Source organism: Lissotriton helveticus, chromosome 8 (genome assembly GCF_964261635.1).
Source record: "Lissotriton helveticus chromosome 8, aLisHel1.1, whole genome shotgun sequence".
Taxonomy (NCBI): Eukaryota; Metazoa; Chordata; class Amphibia; order Caudata; family Salamandridae; genus Lissotriton; species Lissotriton helveticus.
Genome location: NC_136069.1, coordinates 792,570,210 through 792,594,837, shown reverse-complemented (window position 1 = coordinate 792,594,837; position 24,628 = coordinate 792,570,210). Strand labels below are relative to the sequence as shown.

General features: G+C 46.2%; 1 protein-coding gene across 3 annotated transcripts in view; it reads left to right on the top strand.

Moving 5' to 3' along the window:
* LOC144772914 (CD99 antigen-like) overlaps positions 1-24,628 on the top strand; it is a 253,578-nt gene that overhangs the window by 95,154 nt on the left and 133,796 nt on the right. For all 3 annotated transcript variants that reach the window (XM_078657610.1, XM_078657608.1, XM_078657609.1), the window contains exons 3-4: positions 1,672-1,716; positions 22,800-22,853. In XM_078657610.1, coding sequence (XP_078513736.1) covers positions 1,672-1,716; positions 22,800-22,853 — 99 coding nt within the window. The remainder of the gene's footprint in view (positions 1-1,671; positions 1,717-22,799; positions 22,854-24,628) is intronic.

Here is a 24,628-nt window from a genome sequence, read left to right as displayed (position 1 = left end):
TGGGGAATGCTCCCGTTACCTTGACTCTCTCCCTTGAGATCTATTCATATGTGATTTTTTTCTCATGGATCCTCATTGTGCAGTGATACTGTTTTGTAAAACTTTATATGGCTATCAAGAACAGGCATAAAAATACATATAAAATAACACAGATACAACAGTTAACACTTTTTGATACGATACATACAACGATAATTGGAAAATACTGTTAAATGGCAGTACCACATATAAAAATATTATTAGGAGTTCTTAGCCTTTTATCTCTGGTCTGGGGCCAGTACGGATTTGTTTCCAGTGAGCTTTTATAAGAGTTTGGGCTCTACAAGTACCCGAGGATCTGAGATACTGCTTTTTTTCCTTCACTATATTTTTCTGAAGGATTTGGGCATGAGTTGACTGAGGGTAGAATCAGTCAACTCATGGCCAAATCCTTCAGAAAAATATGTTGGAGGAAAAAAGCAGTATCTCAGATCCTCACCCTCGTGTAGTTACAGAGCCCAACCTCTTATCTCTGGGGAGAGCAAAACCTTTACTTCTTTTCTGGTAAAGACTGTAGGTATTCTGCACACTCCCCAGTTTGGTTTTCTTCTATCACGTCCCCTATTTAGAAAATTACAGCATTTGACTTATGCCTAGCCCTACCAATAGGTACTTTATCTTGGTCCAGTTAGGCAGCAGAAAGGTGATGGATACAAATTGTGGAAATGCTTGTGTCAGTTGTAACCACTGGTAGTTACTCGGTTATATGTCTGTGCATTTGAATTGGAATCCATCATAGGAAGATCTTCTCAGCACTGTATGCTAGCCCATGACTCCCGAACTGCAACATAGCCACCCCAGACTTACTGTACTAGAAGCAAATACAAAGAGATAATAGACAGAGTGCTGACACTTCAGATATTCACCATTAGTCACAGATCTGGGTTGAATCCATCATCGTCCTTCAGCTCACTTTGCCACCCCAGTACAGATCCAACCATATGCAAATCAGTCTTGACCCTCATGGGAACAGTCTAGCCCGAACTGCCAAGGCAGGTATTCCATGGACCGGAAACAAGCATCCTGGGACTGGTTTTGGGGTAACACCCCTCATCAGCCAGGCTAGCTTGAATCCAGTGGCAAAGTGAGCAAGGCACCCACATCTGGGCATACCCTGCCAACTTAGGGCGAATAAAGCAAACACAAGGAAATGATGGACGGAGCGCTAAAACTTTACAGACACTCACCCCCAGTCGCAGATCTGGGTTTAATCCATCATCGTTCTTTAGCTCACTTCACCACCCCAGTTCAAACCCAGCCATATATACTTCCGTCTTGACCCTGGTCTTCATGGGAACCGTCCAGCCCAAACTGCCAAGCCAGGTCTTCACCGGACTTTAGCTAAAGCACGATGATGGATTCAACCCAGATCTGTGGCTGGGGGTGAGTGTCTGAAAAGTTTCAGCGCTCCGTCCATCATCTCCTTAATGACAACAAATTGGAATATTTTATCTAATATACTTAATAAAGTTAATTTGTTCTAGAGTAATACAAGCCTGAGGGAGCTATTGTTACAGACGTAGTCCCTGCATTTGTCATTGGAGCATTTCTGATTAGCCTGTGAATTTCTTTTCTTTTTTAAAATATGTAAGCAAAGCATTACTCATGATGTGTCCTCTGTTTTACATTTAGCACCTACGCCAAAGAAGCCAGTTGCCACTAAGAAACCAAGTTCTGGTGAGTCAAATTGCAAATGACCGTAATCTTATATGTCCAAGTTACAGTAAAAATAAAGGACTGTAAAATTGCAACAGAATGGGTAGATTTCATCCTTGCATGCGCTTCACTTGCACTATTGGAGTAAAGGATAAAAATGAAAATGTAATGCGCTTGTACAAGGTTGTCTTCGTTGATGCCCTTGAACACCCACATACATTAGGCACAGTTGTGTTCTTTTTCGTATTATTATTGTTTTATTATTATTTGTTTATTATTATTTTAATTTTAATCAGTTGTTTCACATTGTGACAGTACTTCTTTCCCACTTGGGCTAAGTTACATTTTTTTCCTTTTAATTTAAGTTTCAGTCACCATACTCTTTTTTGGGGGAGGGGGTATTATATAGGGCGACCTTGACCCAAAGGTATCAGAGCACTTTTAGGGCGACCTTGACCCAAGGTATCAGAGCACTTTAAATGAGCACCAGCTGCGTTAGAAGGACGCATTATTTTTTGTTAGGCACGTGGAGATTAAGTCATTAGTCCTAGATGCTAGACCCATGTTTCCTCCCTTCTAGTTCCCATTCATTCAAACGTCCGACTCTCAATCCCTTTGCCTGCTTGACTTCTTTTAGTTGAGTAGAAAAACTAACACAGTACGGAAACTTAAGTCGGTTCCAGGTGGTCTAGCAGTATATAGGGCAACGCATGCGATAAGCCCTCAATTTAATAATTTTCATGCTATGAGGTGAGACCAGCGATGATCTCTTCTAGTAGTACTAATGTACCATGAGTTTGAAGAAGGCGCAATGGATTTGTTTCCAACTCCGTTTCAGGAGGCCCTGGCCACAAAAGGCACGTTCTTCACACATATGTTTGGAAATAGCCCTCAAGTGAAATTTTAACTTTAAATATCTTTCTGCGGTCATCAAAAACGTTCACACATTCCAAATGACTCCGTTATAGTATGACTAGTACTCCAACAAGCACTTCACAAAAGCGATAGAAGTACTCATCCTCTCCCAGCACTATTACATTGATTCCCCTGTATCCGCATTTACCAATCCACAATTGATGCCTACAATCAGCGGTAAGTGCAGCATCCAGACAGATGTCTGAAAGCTAGAAACGTCTTGTCAACGTTACATCTTCAATGCTAGATAAATTACAATACCCGTGCAAGTTTAAGGGTTTCAAGGCATCTGGTATTGAACTGCACATTTCGGCACAGTGTTAATTTGACCAGAAAAAAATGGTTGAAAATTAAACCTGTTTTAATGTATTGAGCTGGTCTCTGTCTTCAGCAGGGCTCAAAGTGGAATTGCTGAGTATAAACAGAGAGCACAAACTGGGTAGTATAATGTGGTGCAACAGTGAAGCTGAAGAGGAACTCTGTCCTTCAGCACAGTTCAGCAGGTGCCTGTTGGAGGACTCTGCATAGTAGCCCTTGATGGATCTAGGTAGGGGGAAGGGAGATCAAGTGGGCTAATGTAGGTATGGTGTGGCTAGCCGCATTCCTATTTCACCATTCTATAGAAGTTGAATCAGTACTTTTGTTTTTATAAACCAAACCTAGTTATACATAATGGAGCTCCTTTCTAAGATTGAAGGTGGGGCACTAACGTATAGATTAATTTCAGCCTTAACCCAGGGTTTGAATGAGCAGCCCCCACAAAGAATGCAGACTGCCACCGCCCGCGTTGTAAATAGGCCTATCTGCTTTTTTGTGCCTGGAGTTTGATGTGCAAGCACAATGTTCAGGATACTCCTTCAACAGTCTACCTGATATTTCTGTAGCTATGACCAGAAACCCTTTCTTTAATGCTTGAGGGACAGTACAACAACTACGCCTCCTTTCTGGACCACAAGGTGTCACTCGCCTCAGATGGAGGTTACTTACTTTGGCTGTATTCTGTCCTATAATTCTTGAGTTCCAACCCAGTAGTTAAGTTGGTAACCTCCTTCATAGTCTATGCTGCTAATCGATTTAGGAGTCCAGACTATCTTGCAGTACAAAAATTAAATATGTGGGAGCAGTTTTGAACCGAAGCGCTCAACTATTACTTTGAACGGCTGTGGTATAACAACACGCTCACTCGTGCCATTAAAATGGGTGCTCTACATCCCTGGGTTAACTGTATGAAAACCCCAAAAGCAATTAAATGCATCAGAAAGAAAAAAATGAAAAAGGCCCAACACAGAGTAGTTGTGCAATAGCAGAGTCCCCTCATATACATATCAAATTAATCAAATCTAAAATGCCACGAGTCCAGAGCTCTGAATATGGTTCTAAATGTTTATTTCATTTCACAACAAGATGGAAAACCCAGTGAACGCGATTTGTCTTAGAAAGCAAATGAAACTTCTTCAAGGCTGTCATAAAACAGAATAAACATACCGACAAATACAATTAAAAAAAAGTTACACAATTTAAATGGGCCTTATGACACAACTCTGAAATATTATAATCTATAGGTACATTACCACAAAGGAAGAGTACCCAAATCTATGGCACAAACCATGTGAAGTTAATCATTTGTTAACATAAAGTACTTATTGCTAATTTAATCATTTATCCTGTTATATCTCAGGCCAAACAGAAAAGTAATACTGGTACACCAGATGGTAGTAAGACAGGGAGATTAGCTTAATTTCATTTGTTTGACTGTATCTGTCAACATTGAATTTCAATATTATGTAGAGGGGTTATACAACATTGTTTACATTCAAGAAGGATACATCCTCCAATGGCAAAAGAACCACCACTTTGAACAGAAGTGTATCCTCTGGAGGACAGACTGTGCCGAACTAGTGTTGACCGCACTAGTTTGGACTAGTCCGTCATATCCTCTTTTTTAGGCTGGAGGTCATCATGTATTTATATGGTGCTCAAATTCTACATGAAATCATGCAAAGAGTCTGGAAGACCAATAAGGCCTGAGAACAGGAGTCGAACGACCAATGTAACACTTCAATCCCTGTTACATTGGTAGCGGAGGAAGAACATCGTGATGGAGTTCTTTCGGAAATCAATCTCCAGTCAATGGCGAACACAGATTAAGTCCTCATGGTTTGGTGGTAGTGGTCAGGCAAGGAGCAAGCATATTGCATAAGTGGGCTGGACCTAAGGACCGTTCATCTAGTCCTTACATCTTTCCTGTCAACTATCTCTGCCAATCCCATTTTACTATAGATAGATGATACCAATATAATGTAATTTCTCAAATGGGAGGGAGGGATACTGCCTGTCTGGCATTGAATGCAGTCATGCAACATTCGGATCAGCATTTCATGTTTTGGGTGTGCTAGACTTCAAAGTGGATGAGCTGAAAAGACATTCTAGAACAGCAGGAAAAGAGGCTACAGCGTTTTTGCATCAGTAGAACACCAGGAGCTGTTTTACAGAAAATGCCCCGGGGGCGTGCGTGCCCACTTTGTGAGCTCCCGGGGAACTTTGGTATTACAGAAGGGGCCGCAGATGCTTCTGTGACCCCCTTCTGTAATGCAGATAACCCTGGTGCTCAAACATCTCTGCCCAACTGGTTTGCATGATTAGTTTACTACATATCTGTACTATATTCCTGGCCTCTGTCTTGCCAAGCATGAGGATAAACTTTCTGCTCTGTTTATTAATAAAGGGGAAAATTCTGTTATTGGTGACAAATTATCCTGTGGTTCAATCCATACATTTGCCAGCCTACTACACACTGGCAGTGCTTACATTGTAAAACATTAAGTGCCAGGGCCCTTCTCGGAAGGCCACTGCAGCCTGCACCATGCATTGCCCCTGCCAGCGCTGTTAATAACAGTACCAAAATAACACATCACTATCGCACTCCTACAAGTGTGACAAGAGTATTTTAGGCCACACAAAGCTATAATAATGGCATGAAAGGCTGGTATTATTCATTTTCAATGCCATTTGACTCAATAAACACTGTTGTGGTGCACATCTCAGACAGCGCCATGAAGTGGTGGGATGTCACTAGAGCTGACACTGACAATTAAGTGCCAGTGCTGCGCACCGGAAACCACTGGCTCAAATTAAGAACTGCACACTGGATACATTTTATTCTTTTTAGACCATTTCTGTTGCTTACTGCCAAAAACAAACGGACTGACTCCGCTGTGCATGATGGACTTTGTAGTCAAATGTATGCTTTCTTTCGAAAAATATTTTGAAATTGAAAATGTATATTTATAACATGTTTCAAGATGCCACCGGTTAGATGTGGAGATATTGTTATGTTTATAAAATCTGGTAAATCATTCAAGATGGAGAAGCAGGACAAAAAGCAAATAATGTTTGCTTCTCAATGACCCAAAGCAGAGGGTAGCTTATACCTCAGGCTGTTTGTAATTATATGGTCCTGAGTGCTATGCAACTGATGGTGATGGTTCACCTTTTGTAAAGGATAGCCAAAATATTTCAGTTTAAACTGCAAAGTCTGTAATTTAAAGTGGACTCCCTGCTCCTTATTACTGGGACACAATTGGGTTCAATGGTGGAGCACATGCCAGAGCCCTTTCTAAGCATCTGCCGCATCTCGGTGAAGGTGAATATGGTCTACTTACATTTGTGTATCTTTGTCTGTGTCTACTCAGCACAAACATTTTGCCTTCAGTTGTCTTCTGGTGCTTCAGAAATTAAATTGTCCTTGATCTTTTCTTAATGCATGGTATCAGATGCCAGAATCCAGTTTAATCCACATTGAAGCTGAGGATTATGTGTAGTTTCCCACTCACTTTTCTAAATCAGGCACAAACTGTTTACTTCAGCAGTTGCTGTTGTGGTTGCTACCAAGGCCGGACTGGCCGTAGCGGGCATCGGGTGTTTCCCCGGTGGGGAAGGGATGTGGGGGCTTTTTTTCTGTCTCTGGGGGCCTGTTTTACTGCAGTGCTGCAATATCGCCCCCCTGTAACAAAAGTGAAAGCGGTTCTTTTTACTAGCCCCTCCACCCCCATCCCCCCAGGGCCGGACGCGCAGCAATCAGTCAGGACTGGTTGCTGTTCCCAGTTCGGCCCTGGTTGCTACTGCTCTGTCCAGTAGGGCAATCAGTTCTGCCAGTGCGTGGACTTCATATCTATGATCGGGATCCAGGGAATTTTCTTCTTTCTTTTTGTGTCAATTTTCATTCATTATAGTGTCTTGAGCCAGAATTGAGGGGTGCCTCTTCAAGCATCCGCACAGATCTGCCTGGCATTCCAGCCTCCAGGGTGGCACCCCATGGCATATACTGATTCCTTTCCGAGCCTCTGAGGGGGTCTGCTCTACCTTCCTGGCACCTCTGGGACTGGGTGGGAGTAATCCACTGTATATCTATGAGATCTGACCTGGTAGGCTGTATGACAGCCTTTCATCAAGCAGTGTGTAGAGGCAAGGATCAGCTCTTGTTCAATCATTTTGGGGTGTACTTAGTTCCCATTGACCCTCATGCTGCGCTGGCTGCTCACTAAGGGTTCTCGAGGTAAAAAGTTCCTTTTTTTTTTCTTGCTGCTTTTCTTTTATCCTCCTTTATTATGTCATTCTCTGGGCACTGCAGTAATGTGTTAAAGACGTTTTGGTGTGCCACAGTGCTCCTGTTCTACATCTATCTCTGTAGACAATTGCCCGTGCGGCATCTAACAATAACTTTTATTTTTAATGCACTGGGTATGATTTAAATTCGCCAATATCCCGATGTCCGCGCCAGCTACCGTGGCTCTTTCTTAGTGTGCCTTAGGATCACCCTGCTCTCACACTCTGGCTTTGATATTTTGAAAATAAATTCGACTTCTGGTCACCTTTAATGCAATTGATCCAATACTAACATGTGAGTTGTAAACCTAGTCAAAGATTGTAACTGTTTAAGGTGTACAAAGCCATGTTGTACCAAAAAAGACAACAAATGAATGAATATGTTATCTTCTTTTTATTCTCTAGCGCCACTTAAATCACTACATTGTTTCATTGTCTTTGTGTTTCTTGGATTTGTTCAAGAAATTCCTGTCTTGTCAGTGGACTGTTTCCTTCCCTGCACAGCTCTGCCTGGAAGCTGCTGCCCCCGTAGCCGCTGCTGACTCTCTGGTCAGAGGTTTGGGGCTCTCCTCCACCCGCAGGCACCTGCCTGCACCTCATCCCTGGTAGTCCAGTGGGGAGCTTCTCTGCTCTGCCCTCCGTCTCTCTGCTTTATGAACTCTTTTACTGCTGATCTCTTTTGCCTTCCTTTTTTCTGTGATTTTCTGTGCTTGTTCCCTCTTTCTTGCTCTTTTCCACTTTTGCACCTTTTTTCCTTCTGTGTCCCTGCCGCTGCTCATCCTCCGTGGCCCGCCCCCCTCCAGTGCTGATTCCCACCTTTCAGCTGTCCAGCCCTCTCCCTCACCCTACTTAGGGTGCTGTGTGCAGTGGATGTGCTGCTGGTGTGCCAAAGGCAAGCCTGTCTGCGCCCATCTGTGCCTGAACTGCACCCAGCACCACGGACCCTGGTTCTCGGGCATCCACTGACACTATGCCAATACCCTCCACCCTCTCAACACCGGACGCTTCTCCGTCTGGTACTGGGCATCGCGGATGGACACCCAAGACCCTTTTTCCTGCCGGAACTGCAGCTGCACCTTCACCTGCCACCGCGCACCCCACCCACCGCTCGACTGACAATAACCGGACCCGGCCACCTCAACTGCATCCTGCTCAACACACGCTCCATCCACAAACACACAGTGGAGATCTGGGACCTGTTCAACTCCATAGACCCTGATATCGCCTTCCTCACAAAAACCTGGATGAACTGCACCTCCGCCCCGGACATTGCCACCGCCATCCCGGACGGCTACAAGATCATACACAAGGATCATGTCAATAAACCGGGGGGAGGCATCGCCATCATACAAAAAAGCTCCCTCCATCTCCCCACCTACGCTGACGACCTCTCAACCAACAGGGAGCACCTCCACTTAAAGTCCAGACCAACCCAAACACTACCCTCCTCATCTACAAACCCCCCGGACCCTGCCCACTCTCAGCAATTCCTTCATCAACTTCATTGCACCCCACACTCTCGCCTTCACAGACTACATCCTCCTCAGCGACCTCAACTTTCACCATGACAACCCAACAACTTAAACACCTTGTACCTGCTAGAGAAGCCTGCCACCGTTGGATTCAAATAACTGGTCACCTCCCCAACCCACTCAGCACACGCTCTTCCAGCCTCATTACAGAGCTCCAGTGGACCGACCCCCGCTGCATCCATTTCGCCTACACCAAACCCACCGTACATCACTATGCCCACTGCCACCCTCGTAGAAGCTGGAACAAGGTCACCTAAGAACAGCTCACCACCGCCCTCAGTGAAACCCCACCACCAACATCCACGGACGCCAACACCGCAGCACACAACTCTCACCGATGGATCTCTGACTGCACTGACACTTTGACTCACCTGAAGAAAGCCCCAAGCAATCAAAGCTCCAAGAAAGCCAGCTTGTTTTCTCCCCACATCATGAGTCCAAATGCACCTGTAGACAGCTCGAGAAAAGTTGTTGGTGCAGCAAGACCCTGGAAGACCTCTTAGTCTTCATGGCTGCTGACACCGCACACCACCATCTCATCAGAATACTGAAGAAAGCGGCCCTACAAGAAAGGATCAACGAACTCAACCACAAGGAACTTTTCACTGTGGTCAAAGAATTGGCCAGACACAACACAGAGACAGCAGACATCTTCCCCTCCCAAGACCTCTGCACACACCTCTGCACCTACTTTCACCACAAGATCAAGGAGATGTATGACCACTTTGAGAGCGTCAATACCCAAGACTCTTCCTTCCCACCCCACCCGCAACCACTGCAACCTACGACATTGAACCTCATCAGACCCTACTCAGCTACACCCCCCTTATAGCAGACAACATCCTCAAGATCATGAAGAGCATCCACTCCAAGGCACCCTCTGACCCCTGCCTGCATCACATCTTCAACAGGGCAGGCACCACCATCGCCACCGAACTCTGCCGCACCATCAACTGCTCAATTGACTCCTCCACGGAAGACTGGAAACATGCAAGCACTTGCTGATGAAACCCTCTGCCGACCGGAAAGACCTCGGGAACTTCAGACCCATCTCTCTTCTCTCCTTCCCAGCCAAGGTCATCAAGAAGGCCATCAACGCCCAACTTTCTGATTTCATTGAAGCAAACCACATGCTGGTCCTCACCCAATACAGCGTCCGAAGCAACCACAGCACCGAGACTGCCCTCTTCACCACCACAGACGACATCCGCGCCCTCCTCGACTGAGGCGAGACTGCAGCTCTCATTCTTCTGGACCTTCAAGCCACTTTTAATACAGTCTCTCACTGCACCCTGTGCACAAGATACCACAACGCTGGCATCCACGACAAAGCCCTGGAATGAATCTGCTTCTTCCGCACCGGCCAAACACAGAGAGCCAGATTATCTCTGTTACTCTCAGAAGCCACAGAGCTCATCTGCGTAGTGCCTCAGAGCTCCTCCCTGAGCCTCACGCTTTTCAGCATCTACATCTACATGGCCCCACTCTTAGCCATCGTCAGGAACCACAGACTCAACATTGTCTCTTACGCTGACGACGCCCAGCTGATTCTCTCCCTCACCAATGAACCCTGCAGTCGCCAGGAACAACTTTCAAGACGGGACAAAGGCTTTCGCTGCCTGAATGAGGGACAGCTGTCTCAAGCTCAAATCAGAGAAGACTGAAGTTCTCATCACGGGCTCCACCCCTTCTGCCTGGGATGACTACTGGTGGCCCGCAGCACTTGGAACCACCCCCACACCGACAGACCATGCGCAGAACCTCGGCATAATCCTGGGCTCCTCGCTCACCATGAGCTACCAGATCAACACTGTCTCATTAACCTGCTTCCACACGCTATGCCTGTTCCGAAAGATCTTCAAATAGATCCCCACGAGTCCATAAAGACAGTCACCCACGCACTCTTTCGCAGCAGAATCAACTACAGCAATGCACTCTACGCCGGCATCACCCAGAAACTCCTCAAGAAACTGTTGAACATCCAGAACGCCTCCACCAGACTCATCCTCAACATCCCTCGCCACAGCCACATCATCAGCCACCTAAGAGACCTCCACTGGCTCCCTGTCAACAAAATAATAACCCTCAAGCTCCTCACACACGCCTACAGAGCCCAACACGACGCCGGGCCTGTGTACTTCAACCAATGCCTCACATTCCACATACCCACTAGAGACCTCCGCTCCGCCCAACTGGCACTGGCTACCGTCCCACATATCTGCAAGACCACAGCCGGAGGAAGATCCTTCTCCTACCTTGCATCAAAGACCTGGAAAACACTGCCTCTCCACCTTCGGCAATCAGTCACTGCCTCAATTCAGGAGGGACTTCAAGACCTGGCTCTTCGACAGAATCACAGCACCTCGGTGGACCAGCAGCCCTCCAGCGCCTTGAGACACTTACGGGCGAGTCTTGCTTTCCAAGCAGTGGATTGATAGATTGATTGTCTTGTTATGTTATGTTATGTTATGTTATGTTAATTATGTCTTTTATAGCGCACGGCTACTCAAAGAGTGTCCCGGCGCTTTATTGACATCCTGAGAAAGACAAACACAACACATAGATAAAACAAGAGCGGAGAACACAATTTTGTGTTTTTCACTTTGTTGATGTTCTGTATTGACTTACTCTTCTGGCTCTTTTAGAGTTGTCACATGCTGTTTTCCCCGGTTTAAGCTAAGCAACACAAGTGCAAAAAGAACAGATGATGGCCCGAATGACGAACAAATCAAACATTCTCCCCCAGTTTCAGTTCTGGGTTAAATCCATCATTGTTTGTTTGTCATCCTAAGTGGGAAGGGTATACCCAGATGTGGGTTCCATGCTCACTGTGCCACTGGATACCAGCTAGCTTGGCTGATGAAGGATGATACCCTGAAACCGGTCCCAGGATACTTGTTTCTTGTCCAGGGAGGACCTGGCCTGGTAGTGTAGGCTGGACTGTTCCCATGGGGAGCAGGGTCATGACTCATGATTTGCGTATGGCTGGGTCCAAACTGCGGTGGTGTGGTGAGCAAAAAAGTGATGGATTAAACCCAGATTTTTAACGGGGGGGTGAGTGTTTGATTTGTTCAGGAGTCTGTCCATCATTTATTCTTTTTGCTGTTGGTAACACAAGCCAGATATCAACCATTCCATTTAATGGATCTCAGATGAGAAGGCATTGCTTCTTTAGATAATTCAGGATATTAATAGCAGTATTGTCTTTAGCAGCCTTTTTAGATCTCTCGTACAGACAGCTTTCAGTGGTCTGTTGTGAAAAGGTTCCTTTGTGGACCATACCAAAATTAACAGTGGCATTTAGCCCAGAACATTGCTTACCTTTCCTTTCACTCTCATTTGCTTTGTTCCTATTTAATGGCTTTCCTTCCTCTTCTTTTGTTTGTTCTCCCCATGGAGCTTAGCTTTCTTACTATCCTCTTGATTGTGTGAAATGTATCCTTCCACTGCTCATATTCAGGAAATGACTTGTTTGTAGCATCTGTGGTTATAGATACACATGCTCTTCATACTCCGGCCATCTAGTATTGGGCTCGGACATTTGCAATTTGTTTTTCTTTAAAGTCTTTTGAGTTACAAGATAAACTGTGACACCTCCCTTGGTGGGGAGCCACTCAATATTAAATAGTTTGTTTTTTTACCACCATCAGGTTCGGACTTGTACCAGTGGGGCTTCAAGTTTCAAAGTGTATTGCACATTTTTTTCAGGCCAACTCTATGAAAAAAGTAACTCTCACTGTTGGAAAAACCTCTTTGTTGACCGAGCTTCCTCTCGTTGACACTCTGGAAACTGACACCAAGCGACCAGGAACCCGTGCAGCCTTCCCTGGCCACGTGCCCTCTTCACAGTCCTTGACCCCAGAGGATATGGAGGTTCAAAAAACTGCCCCGGTGCCACGCGGAGTACCTGTGGTCAGACAATCGCTAGGTTTGTAACCTCTACCTTTCCCCAGACCATGACGGTGCCATGTGCATATCTTGCCATGCCTTCTGTTTGAAGAAAACCCTACGGTACCAAAGGGATTGGAGTTTGGCACACAGCAAGGTGTACCAACAGTCCACTGCCGATACCCCTAACATCTTTGGCAACAAGACCCCTTCAGTGCAGTAGGAAGAGAGGATGATGTCCCTTCTGGCATTCCCCGGCACCAAGCGCTATACATCCCAGAGGCAATCTCCTCCAACGCAGAGGAAGGAGAAGTGAAGGCTCTGCCAACCTCAAGGACAAGTGTTTCTCGACTGAAGACCACACACATGGTCATAAGTACGATTGGCCCAACACCCATTCTGAGGCTCACAAGAGTCCTCAAGCAGAGAGAGATCTCTATTTCTCAAGGAGTCTTGTGTTGAGTCCACACACAGGACCATACCACCTCCATGACCTCTGCCACCTTTGAGCTCTGTTCAGCAGGAGGTGACGGTCTTGAATCCAAGAAAATACCCATCCAAGAGCCTCAACTCTTCCCAGTTGTCAAGCCCTATGCAGCCCAAATCCCCTCACAAGCCTCAACACTACTCAACAGTGAACGATTTGCACCCAGGTCCCCCCATTTACTTCAAAGCCAGTGTCAAGGCTAAGAGCACCATCGCCGATGTGCCCTAGGATTTAGAGCAGCCCACTCTACAGAGATTCAGAGAGGTGTTCAATGCAAGGCTGAAGCAACTCTTCATGCATCCCCTTACAGCGACAATTTCATCCAAACCATCACCCCCGAAGCCTGCAGAGACTCTGACTTGAAAGAGTAGGCTTGCCTTTGAACCCGCATCAGAGGCTTCCTCCCTGAATCTGATGACTAAGAGAAATAGTGACAAGGGCACCAGCCTTCCACCTTGTGCTATACCTCAGCTGCCACCACTTACCCCACCAACACCATTTCCATGCTCATGCATACCACCTTCACAGCCTGAGAAGTCCCCATGCTCTTTGTCTGACCCAAGCAGCCTCTTTGGCCCTGCTGACCCCTATGGAACATCATTTGTGCCAAAACCTACAGATGACTCTGGGGACGATGATGTCAGACCCAGACCTTGGCCACTACCCTTTCAATGCATCTTTCACTGATGATACCATGACCTACCATAAAGTCATCCAGCGTGTAGCCACTTTTCGCAAGGTTGATATGCACATTCTCCACAAGGAACGAAGCGTTCACATTTAAATGCTCTCGAAATCAGACAGATGATGTAGCTCCTTCCTACACTCAATGGCATGCTTAATCTGCCCCTGAGACATTCATTCAAGGAGCCCATCAAGGCCAGGGTAGTAACACCCAAAGTGGAGCATGAGCCCTTTACCAGCAACCCTTACTACATTAGATGCCATGTCTCTCCTGACTCTCTAGTTTTCAATACTTCCTGCAAATGGGTCTCTCTTCAAGCTTTAGGCGAATCCCCGCTGCCTGACAAAGAGAAGCTCAATGCAGTGGAAAGAAAGTTGACCATAGGGGCAGTTAAACAGTGGCATCTACTTTCACATAGCCATCCAATCCACCCATTGGCGATACTTCAGCTTTGCAGGTAAATGGCCTAGCACTGACTATTCCGAGTACGACCCTTTGGGGGTCACCCCTGCCTCAAGGGTGTTCACTGAGTGCTTGGTGGTGGCAGATGCTCATCTATTGAGGGGCAGTGCTTGTGTCTTCCCTTATCTTGACTGATCAAGCAATAACTAACCCACACTCAAACTGCAATCTCCCTACTCCTTAGCTTTAGTTTCACCATAATTGCCACCAAGTCCTACCTCCAACCCCTTCAGGTTCAGCCATTCTTGTGGCCCATCCTAAAGCAATTATAGGCAACTTGTACCCGAACCAGCAGAGGGTGTTGACATTTCAGCAGCTGCTGCCTCTCTTTCAGTCCAATCTCCATTTCAAGTCAGAACCTCCTAGGCATGGTGACTCCTGCATCTCCTTAGTACCCTGTGCAAAGCTCCAAATGTGCCCATTATAAAATTGCCTCACTGTGCAGTGGTCACAAGAAGAGGGTCATTGGGAGGATCTAGTGTTGGTGAAGGCCAGTGCTTGTCATCCTCTGCAGCAGTGGAACAACAACTACCTGTTGCAGGCAGAACCCGCTTAGCAGGTGATCATTGCCACCCATTGCTCTCAGGCTGGGAGGTGCACCTAGACAACTTGCGAATACAGGGAATATGGTCCCTCAATGTTGTGGGCACCACATCCGCTACCTCAAGCCCCTAGCCATATGCCTATCTTTCAAAGCCTTCCTTCAGGTATTTCAGCACAAAGCAGTCCTCATCTAGAATGACAACATGGCCGCCATGAATTATCTCTAAAAGCAAGGAGGTACCAGCTGTCAACATTAGTGCAACTGGTTTGACACTGGGCCATCTGCCACTCTTGGTCAAGTATCTTCCCGGGGTATATAAAAACTTTGCCGACTTGCTCAGCAGGATGCCTCAACTAGCCCATGATTGGTAACTCCACCCGCAAGTCCTATGCTCCTACTTCCACCATTGGGACACCCCGCAGAGAGACCTGTTTGCCACCCACAATAACCCACAATGCCCAACATTTGCCTCCAGGGGCCGCATTGTGATTGTTTGCGCCCAGCGCACCTTTTAAAAGGTGCGCCAAGCGCAAACAATCACAATGCACCCTATCATGATGTATGTGCTGCCCCCAGGGCAGCCACAAACTTGCTCTGCTCTGGGGCAGTGGATTCATGTGAAAACACAGAGCAGCCGCTCTGTGTTTTCACAGTGTCGGCGGCAGCCGCCTGCACTTTTACAGGGTAATAGAGATCCCCTTGCAGGCGGGTGCAATCAGTGACTGCACCTGCCTGCAAGGGGATGTCTGAGGGGGTCCGAACCCCCTTTACCCCCTGCAGAGGGCTTCTGTCAGAAGGCACACTGACAGTGCACCACCTTTTAAATGGCGCACTGTCAGTGCACCTCACGAGGGCTCCTGTGATTCTGCGCCTGCTTCTGTAATATGGCCCAGGCACTGAGTAAAAGGAATTCCCTCATTTGCATAGGGCATGCCATTATGCAAATAAGGGGACGCCCTCTGAAGGTAGCGCTGGCGCTTTAAGTGTGCCAGTACTATCAGTATTATAGAAGGGGATGCACAAGCATCTGCGCCACCTTCTATAATACCAAAGTGTCCCGGGGCGCGCAAACGCACGTTGCGTCCCTGGGGCACTTATTGTAATACGGTCCCCCCAGGAATCCACACCACAGTCCATGGGCAATGTTTCTATGGATGAACTCTGGTTCTCATTGGTATCGTTTGCATAGTTTTCAATAATCAGTGAAATCACTTTAAGCATTTCATGCTTATTATATTACAATATAAGACCAATTCGCACTCTTATTAGGTTGTCACAAATTTGATTTGCTTTCTTAACTTCATAAACAAAAAACCTGAAGTCTTAAAAACACATGAGATAAAACACTATGGTTTGTTACAGTGCAATGTGTACCAGATGAGAGAAAGTGGATCACAACCAAATAGAATGTGGTGTAAGTAAGACTAATGTGTAATTGTGTGTCCATAACAAACAGCACTTTGAATATCAATCGTCCTTTTAGTAGGTAATGTTGAATCAGTTTTTGTTATTCACTGTTGCCGACAGTATTTCAACCCTCTTCGACATACTGGGGTCTCATTAGGACACGAGTAATAAGGAAACATCTGAAATGAGTAGGTATGGGAGTTAGCGTGGGCAAGGTCTGGTCCAAAGTGTAGATATACTCCAAAAATATGCTGGTTGGAGTTAGCGTGGGCGAGTTGTGGTCCAAAGCGTAGGTATACTCCAAAAATATGGTGGTCGGAGTTAGCGTGGGCGAGTTGTGGTCCAAAGTGTAGGCATACTCCAAACAAGCATTTACAATGCAATGGTTTTGCCTTTGTTAAAGTTAGAGCTATTGGCATTGCTCTTGACATTATATTTATTTATGTTTTTTTAACATAAATAAATGGCATTGCCATTTACAATGCCACTAGCTTTATCTCTCGCAAATGACACACACAAACACACACAGAGCCCCCCCACACACACACCCATACAGAGCCCCCCCACACACACCCACACAGCCCCCCACACACACAGCCACACAAAGCTTCCCACACACACAGCTACACAGAGCCCTCCACACACACCCACACAGCACAAGCAGGCAACAGGGGCACACGGAGTGTAGAAACATTATATTACGTTCTGGACCCCGAAATTCTTCACTGCTCCTCACTGCAGAACAAAGGACGTACGGTGGTTGGATAGCGCGGTAGCACACCCCCAGTATTATTACCCCTATCAGGACATGAGACCAATTAAATTCCTAAATTTGCTAAGCTGTGAACACCTGACAACAAACAACGCTCTGAGCAGGGGTGGGATCCCAAAACTTCATGAACAATGTTTTCTCTCAAAATAATGTACAACATGCACTGTGAGAAAAGTCATCGACTCTGGGCACAGCAGTCAACAAATTAATAAATATCGCTCTTTTCCACAAACAAAGTAAAGATGTGCCGCCCAAAGTCAACCAAATCTTCGCAATGCTGAAATAAAGGATAAAAACGAGAGGAAGGAAGAAACTGACCAACCAAACTTTGTAGTGTAGAACAGAAAGACTGGAACGGCACATCAGAGGGATCTGGGTTGCCAAAAGATCAACCTAGCAGCCTGGTTCTGTACTAGCTGCAGTCTTCTGGTGAGATACAGTGGTATGCCAAAGTATAGAGAATTGGCACAGTCTAAATGAGAGATCACCATGGCTAAGACAGCCTGTATTAGTGCTTCTCTCGTGAGGAGTCTGCTGATCTTCCGAGACATCAGGTTCTGTTCTAATGTGCTACAGATGTTATTGCAACAAACAGGACCTTACTGTGCTCCCACAGCCTGCCTGCCTCTCACCTGGATGGTAGGAGGCCATCTCTTCCCCCGTGATGAATATGTATTTCACCGCGTACATAAAGTTTGCACCAACAGGGAAAGTAATTTATTTTCTATTAACCTCTGTGGTAAAGGTCCAATTTACTGGGAAGCATGGTCGTCCTTCCCTGTTCGAGGGTGATCGCTGCTTGGAGATTACTCAGTCTACAGATCATTCTCAAAATACATCCATCTTTTGATTCTATGGCAACGGTAACAAGTCATCAGGTTAACGCTTTAAAAAGTCCTTGGCACAGCAAAATGAAGAGTAATTCTCGTTCTCGGCGAGAACAGAACAATTACATCGCTGTGTTTCCGATTTCATTGACCACACACGGGCTTTTTCTGCTCACATCCATTCTGGAAAATGATTTCCTTAAAACGCTGCCCCTCGGTGACGTTGGCAAAATGTATCGGTCTATCACGTCAAAATTCTGCAATAAAGTTGCAGCCTGAATATGATGCATATTGATTTTTAGAATAAAGCTCCTCCCTTCGTAATCTCCAAAGCAGTCTAAGAAGCACTATAAAATGTAGAAAATGAATATTCACTGAAGGTATACTCACAAAGCTTTCCCTTCGTTAAACCAGTTATCAACTGGATTAATTTAACTCGTCAACCTTAGTAACGATATTTTTAACGTCAAGAGAAGTGGGTTACATTTATTAGGAAACTGACGATCATATGGGATGATAAATGTTACATACACCTGCCATACATACCACGTGTGTGTACATATATAAGATATAGATATATGTATGTGTGTGTGTGTGGGGGGGGGGGGTATATGTGTATATATACAAGAAAATGCACATACATTTATATAAAAAATATAAATACGGTGATATATAGGCATATTTAAACGTGTAGTAAAATATGAGCACAGACATTAATTTCCAGATCGCTTATTAATAGATGATACACCGTTCCCTCCCCTTGTCATGACGAAAAGGATTAACAGATGTACAAAGGGCAACAGAATACCAATTTTCACTGAAAGCAATCATTCTATCTGCTGAAGGACAGGGCTGCTCGACTGGAGCCAGGCAGGGTGATTTTCGAAGTTCCCTCCTGCACAGAGAGTGCCCCGGCAGCTACAATCACACACACAAGGTGCCCCTTAACACAACAGAGGAGAGCAGGTCGGCTTACACCCAAAGATGACCCGTCTTTGAAAATTCCACATGAAGGCACACGGCGGAGACGGAGCCACCCGGAATCGAGGCATGCGTCACCTGGGATGTCAAAGCTTTATTTATGGGCCATTACCGGGCACCGAGGTTACATGAAAACAAAATGATGGCCGCGTCAGCAGTACAAATGAGCTTTCTGCAATTTAGTGTTATTGCACGTTTCTGTGCAGTACCAAGGCACAGGCAGCGCGATAAATATTTAAAAATGCCGGAATGTTACCCGGGCTCGATACAGTTAACAAATGGAACAGTTAATAACACCAACCTGTCATTAGCACTGAAAGCAATCATTCTATCTGCTGAAGGACAGGGCTGCTCGACTGGAGCCAGGCAGGGTGATTTTCGAAGTTCCCTCCTGCACAGAGAGTGCCCCGGCAGCTACAATCACACACACAAGGTGCCCCTTAACACAACAGAGGAGAGCAGGTCGGCTTACACCCAAAGATGACCCGTCTTTGAAAATTCCACATGAAGGCACACGGCGGAGACGGAGCCACCCGGAATCGAGGCATGCGTCACCTGGGATGTCAAAGCTTTATTTATGGGCCATTACCGGGCACCGAGGTTACATGAAAACAAAATGATGGCCGCGTCAGCAGTACAAATGAGCTTTCTGCAATTTAGTGTTATTGCACGTTTCTGTGCAGTACCAAGGCACAGGCAGCGCGATAAATATTTAAAAATGCCGGAATGTTACCCGGGCTCGATACAGTTAACAAATGGAACAGTTAATAACACCAACCTGTCATTAGCACTGAAAGCAATCATTCTATCTGCTGAAGGACAGGGCTGCTCGACTGGAGCCAGGCAGGGTGATTTTCGAAGTTCCCTCCTGCACAGAGAGTGCCCCGGCAGCTACAATCACACACACAAGGTGCCCCTTAACACAACAGAGGAGAGCAGGTCGGCTTACACCCAAAGATGACCCGTCTTTGAAAATTCCACATGAAGGCACACGGCGGAGACGGAGCCACCCGGAATCGAGGCATGCGTCACCTGGGATGTCAAAGCTTTATTTATGGGCCATTACCGGGCACCGAGGTTACATGAAAACAAAATGATGGCCGCGTCAGCAGTACAAATGAGCTTTCAGCAATTTAGTGTTATTGCACCAGCCAGCGGTGGGACACAAAGCGGACCCCCTCTTCGGTATGTGACCAGCGAGCGCCGGTTCCCAGCTGTAAAACACATCAGCAGAAAGCTGCAGGGGCAATGCGGGCAGCAATAAAAACATTCGAGCAGACTGCAGCCAGCGGTGGGACACAAAGCGGATCCCCTGTATCCCCCCGCAGGGGCTCAAGAGCCTCCGTGGATCTCCCAGGCATCCCGTAACCGGCACACAAAGCCAACACATCAGCAGAAAGCTGCAGGGGCAATGCGGGCAGCAATAAAAACATTCGAGCAGACTGCAGCCAGCGGTGGGACACAAAGCGGACCCCCTGTATCCCCCCGCAGGGGCTCAAGAGCCTCCGTGGATCTCCCAGGCATCCCGTAACCGGCACACAAAGCCCGGACATGCGGGCGGCCTAGCGCCCCTAAACATAGCCCCGGCCACGAGGAGGAAGACAGGTTGGGGCAGGGGCTCGGAGGGTAGGGGAGGAGGGAAAAAAACAAACAAATAAATCGACTCACCTGCACCTTGCGACGGCGGCACTTCTCGATCGGTCTGGGAGGCGAGCAGCGACAGGCTGGGCAGCCCAGACAGAGCGGCAGGTTGGAGAGGCACTTCTCCGGTCTCCCCGCGGGCGCCGCCATAGTGCTTGCCGTCTTCCTCTCCTTCTTCCCCGGGCTGCGGGGGGCGGGCACTTCCGGCCGGCCGCGCTAGGATTGGCCGGCCGGCCAGTCACGGGGTTAGGAGAGACGCAGAAGTGCCGGCAATGCCGGACCAGACACGGGGGCGTTCCCGGCGTCCCGTGACGTCGGCAAAAGGCAAAGAATGTCAGGAACGCCCCCGTGTCTGGTCCGGCATTGACGGACAGGCCCCTCGTCCAATGGCAAGGCTCCGTTTACGGAGCCAGCCAATCAATGACGAGGGCCGACCCAAAGCACCCTACAGTTCTCAACAGGATTTCGCCTGCGCGAAAAAGCTGCGCAGAGCGCAGCTTTCGCTAGGCAAAACCTAAAAAGTGCTGGTCCCATTTGATAAATTGGTGAAAGAATTACTCTCATCACTTACCTGTGGCAAACAATAGGGACATACTCAGGGATGAGGAACACTTGCAAATGAGCATATTTGAATTATTAAAATAAGATAATTAAACATAAATTAGATTGGTAATGCATATATACTGAGCCATGGAACTCTGTGTTAAGGAAGATGTGGCAAACATCACGTGCTTTTATCCTGATGGCTCCTACTTGTGAAAGGCAGCCTTGTTACTCAACACTTCTCGAGATGTACATCAGCCCCGATGAGAAGCTTCCCCCCAGGCCGGAACTTCTCACACAGAACCAAGGCAGAATCAGGCACCCAGAGCTAAGACACTACAACCTAGTGATCTGGTTCCCAAGGTGTTAGAGTATGGCTCTCTCAACTTCCTGCAGGTAGCCTTTGCCAAACCCCATAATGGCCATCCCATCTTTAAGGCTAGCATAGATGGGTGGATAGCTAAGTGCATTGAGACCTTCTATCACAAAGCAAAAAGAACCCTCTCTCTTCCCCCATAACGACACGCATGATTTGCAAAAAAGATGCAATCAAGGCCATTTTTTGGAAATGTCCTACTAGCTCACATATTCAAAGTGGCCACCGGTTCAACCCCACACACGTTCAATTGTGTGGATATCATAGCCCATCAACACGCTATAGTTAGCATTACAGTACTAGGAACGTTATTCCACACATCTGCACCATCCATGAGCTAACCATCGCTTAGAGGGTACTGGTCTACCATCTCAGCAGAGGAAATGTATGCTGTGGAAAGAAAATGTTACCCTGTGAGCCTCTGCTTGTAGCGCTCACCCTCTTCCTCAGAGCCTGTGTCTGCTGCCAACCTCTCCTCTTTTCACCTATTTTTTACACTCTCAATAGGCATGGTGACCATTCCACATTCACTTACCACTCCATAAATACATTCACCTGCTGTGCGAAAAGCAATCTAACATGGAGTAGGTGTCCTGTCCATGTGTGCATTGCCACTAAAGGACGAGACAAGGTACACTTAGTGACTCGTGAATGTTCAAGCCCAACACTAGATGGCAAGAGTATTCAGAGCACGTGAATCTACAGCACTACATGCTACAAACAGATGCTTACAGGGTAAATAACATTTTCCTTTTCTTTTTCTTGCAGCACTCCATAAGAGTACATGTGTTTTCTTGCTCTTTCCCTTGTGTACTGCTTCTCTTCCCATCAAATACCTGCTCTCCCCCAAACACAGTGTTCTTCCCTCTCTGCCCTACCCAGAGCTCATCCATCACTTCCCACACCCCCTCTGTATTTTTTTGGCTTTATTAATTCCCCCACAACCTCAAGCATTTCTGTTGCTTCCTCACCCACTCCACTGTGCTTCCCCATCCCATGTGCGCTTTTCTCTGAAAAGCTTCTCTTTTGCTGACCCCACACTGGCAATCACATCCTTTAAAAAAAATTGTTACATTATATTTTCAAAATTTTAGAGGTCCCAGCAGCTGTGTTTTTGAGCACTTTAAATTAATTCTTTTTTTACTGCGCTGATTGACATCTCTAATCTTACAGTGGCGAATTGCATGTACACGATGATACATGTGTACGCATAGGTCATGATGGATCTCCATACCGCATATGCATCATGATGTATACAAGTCATACCGCTTTTTGGCGATGATGTGGCATTGGTAAAATCACTGAACAGCACTGGCAAAGCCAACAGATTGAATAAGCTAGACCTTCTGGCTTTGCTTGTACCTGTTATTGCAGATCCTGCATTTCATTGACACTTTTGGTGTCAGTTTAATTAGATTTCCTTTTCCTTTGTTTTCTAGATGGTGGAGCAGGATTTGATTTAGGAGACGCCGTTCCAGGAGCAGGAGGAGCAGGTAAACTTCCATTGCGATATACTGACACATAAAAGCAAATTGCTTCGGCTGTCTTGAAAGATGAGACTAGATCCAGCATTCAAATGTTTAGTGCATGAAGCAAAATGCTTAAAACAGAATGTTCGAGGCAGGTGAGCCTCTAATTCTTTCAAAATTGGGGATTCCCTCAAATAGATCTTTGCCGCACACCAAAATTCAAAATGCCCAAACTTTGCCTCAAGTTATCCCCATCCGCTCTCCAAAGGCAATGCATTATGGATGAACTGGTCAGGGATATTTGCCTACGCTTTTCCGCCTCTCCCACTCACTCCATTAGTGGTTCATAAACTTCTCACACTGATCCTAGTAGCTCCCACATGGGCCCGTCAACCTTGGTTCACAACCCTGTTGGAGCTGCCACTAGTTCCACATCAAAAACTGCACCTCACATCCAGTCTCCTCCCACAGAGCCATGGAGAAATCAGACAACCAGATCCCAAACAACTCAACCTCACGATCTGGCTCCTGAAATCATAGAGTTTGGTTATCTAAATCTCCCACCAGACTGTATGAACATCATTAGAGAGGCCAGAAGGCCTACTACAAGAGCCTGTTATGCAGCTAAATGGAAACCTTTTGTTATCTATTGCAATAATAACAACATCAATCCTCTTGATGCTTCAATACAAAATATCCTTTGTTATCTGTTACACTTGCAGCGGTCAGAGTTAGCTTACACTTCTATCCGCCTACATATCACTGCAGTAGCTACGTATCTACATAACAGGCAACACTTATCTCTCTTTTAGAGTGCCAGTAATCACAGCTTTTATGGAAGTACTTAAAAGAGTTATCCCACCAAGACTTCCACCTGCCCCAGTGTGGAATCTTAACATAGTCCTCACACGATAAATGGGCCCACCTTTTGAACCCATGCTTTAAAATGAACTGCAATTTCTCTCCTGGAAAATCGCTTTCCTCATTGCAATTACTTTACTAAGGAGAGTGGGTGAACTACAGGCACTAACCATAGAAGAACCTTTTTTTCCAACTTCACAGAGATAAAGTGGTTCTTCATACTAACCCCAAACATCTTCCTAAAGTAGTTTCTGCCTTTCACATCAATCAATAGTTTGAGTTACCTGTATTATTTCCTCATCCCGATTCAGTGGCAGAACAAGCTCTATACACCTCAGATGTTCAAAGAGCCCTTTTATATTGCATAGCAAGAACAAAGTCATTTCGTAAGATTAAACAACTTTTTGTTACTTTTTATCCACCTCACAAGGGCATTCCCATATCAAAGTCCGGTATTGCCAGATGTATTGGTAAATGCATTCAAACATGTTATGCAAAAGAAAAGAAAACTTTAACAATACCCCCTAGAGAGCATCCATTCGCAAAATAGAATAGGGGCTTTCTTAGGAAACATCCCCATAGTTGACATTTGTAAGGTTGCAACATGGTCTGCACCGCATAGATTCACCAAGCACTATTGTGTAGATGTATTAGTGAGACAACAAGCTAATGTGGGCCAGGCAGTACTTAGAACACTCTTTCAAATAACTGCAACAGCTACAGGTTAGCCACCGCTTTGGGAGAATACAGCTTTATAGTCTATATAAAGCATGTGATCTACAGCTCACATGCCTCGAACGGATAATGTAACTTACCCAGTGAGCATCTGTTCTGGCATATAGAGCTGTAGAATCACATGCGCCCACCCACCTCCCCGGGTACCTATACCTGTTACAGTTCTCTCTCTTACTCTATATACATTCACCTGGACATTTCTA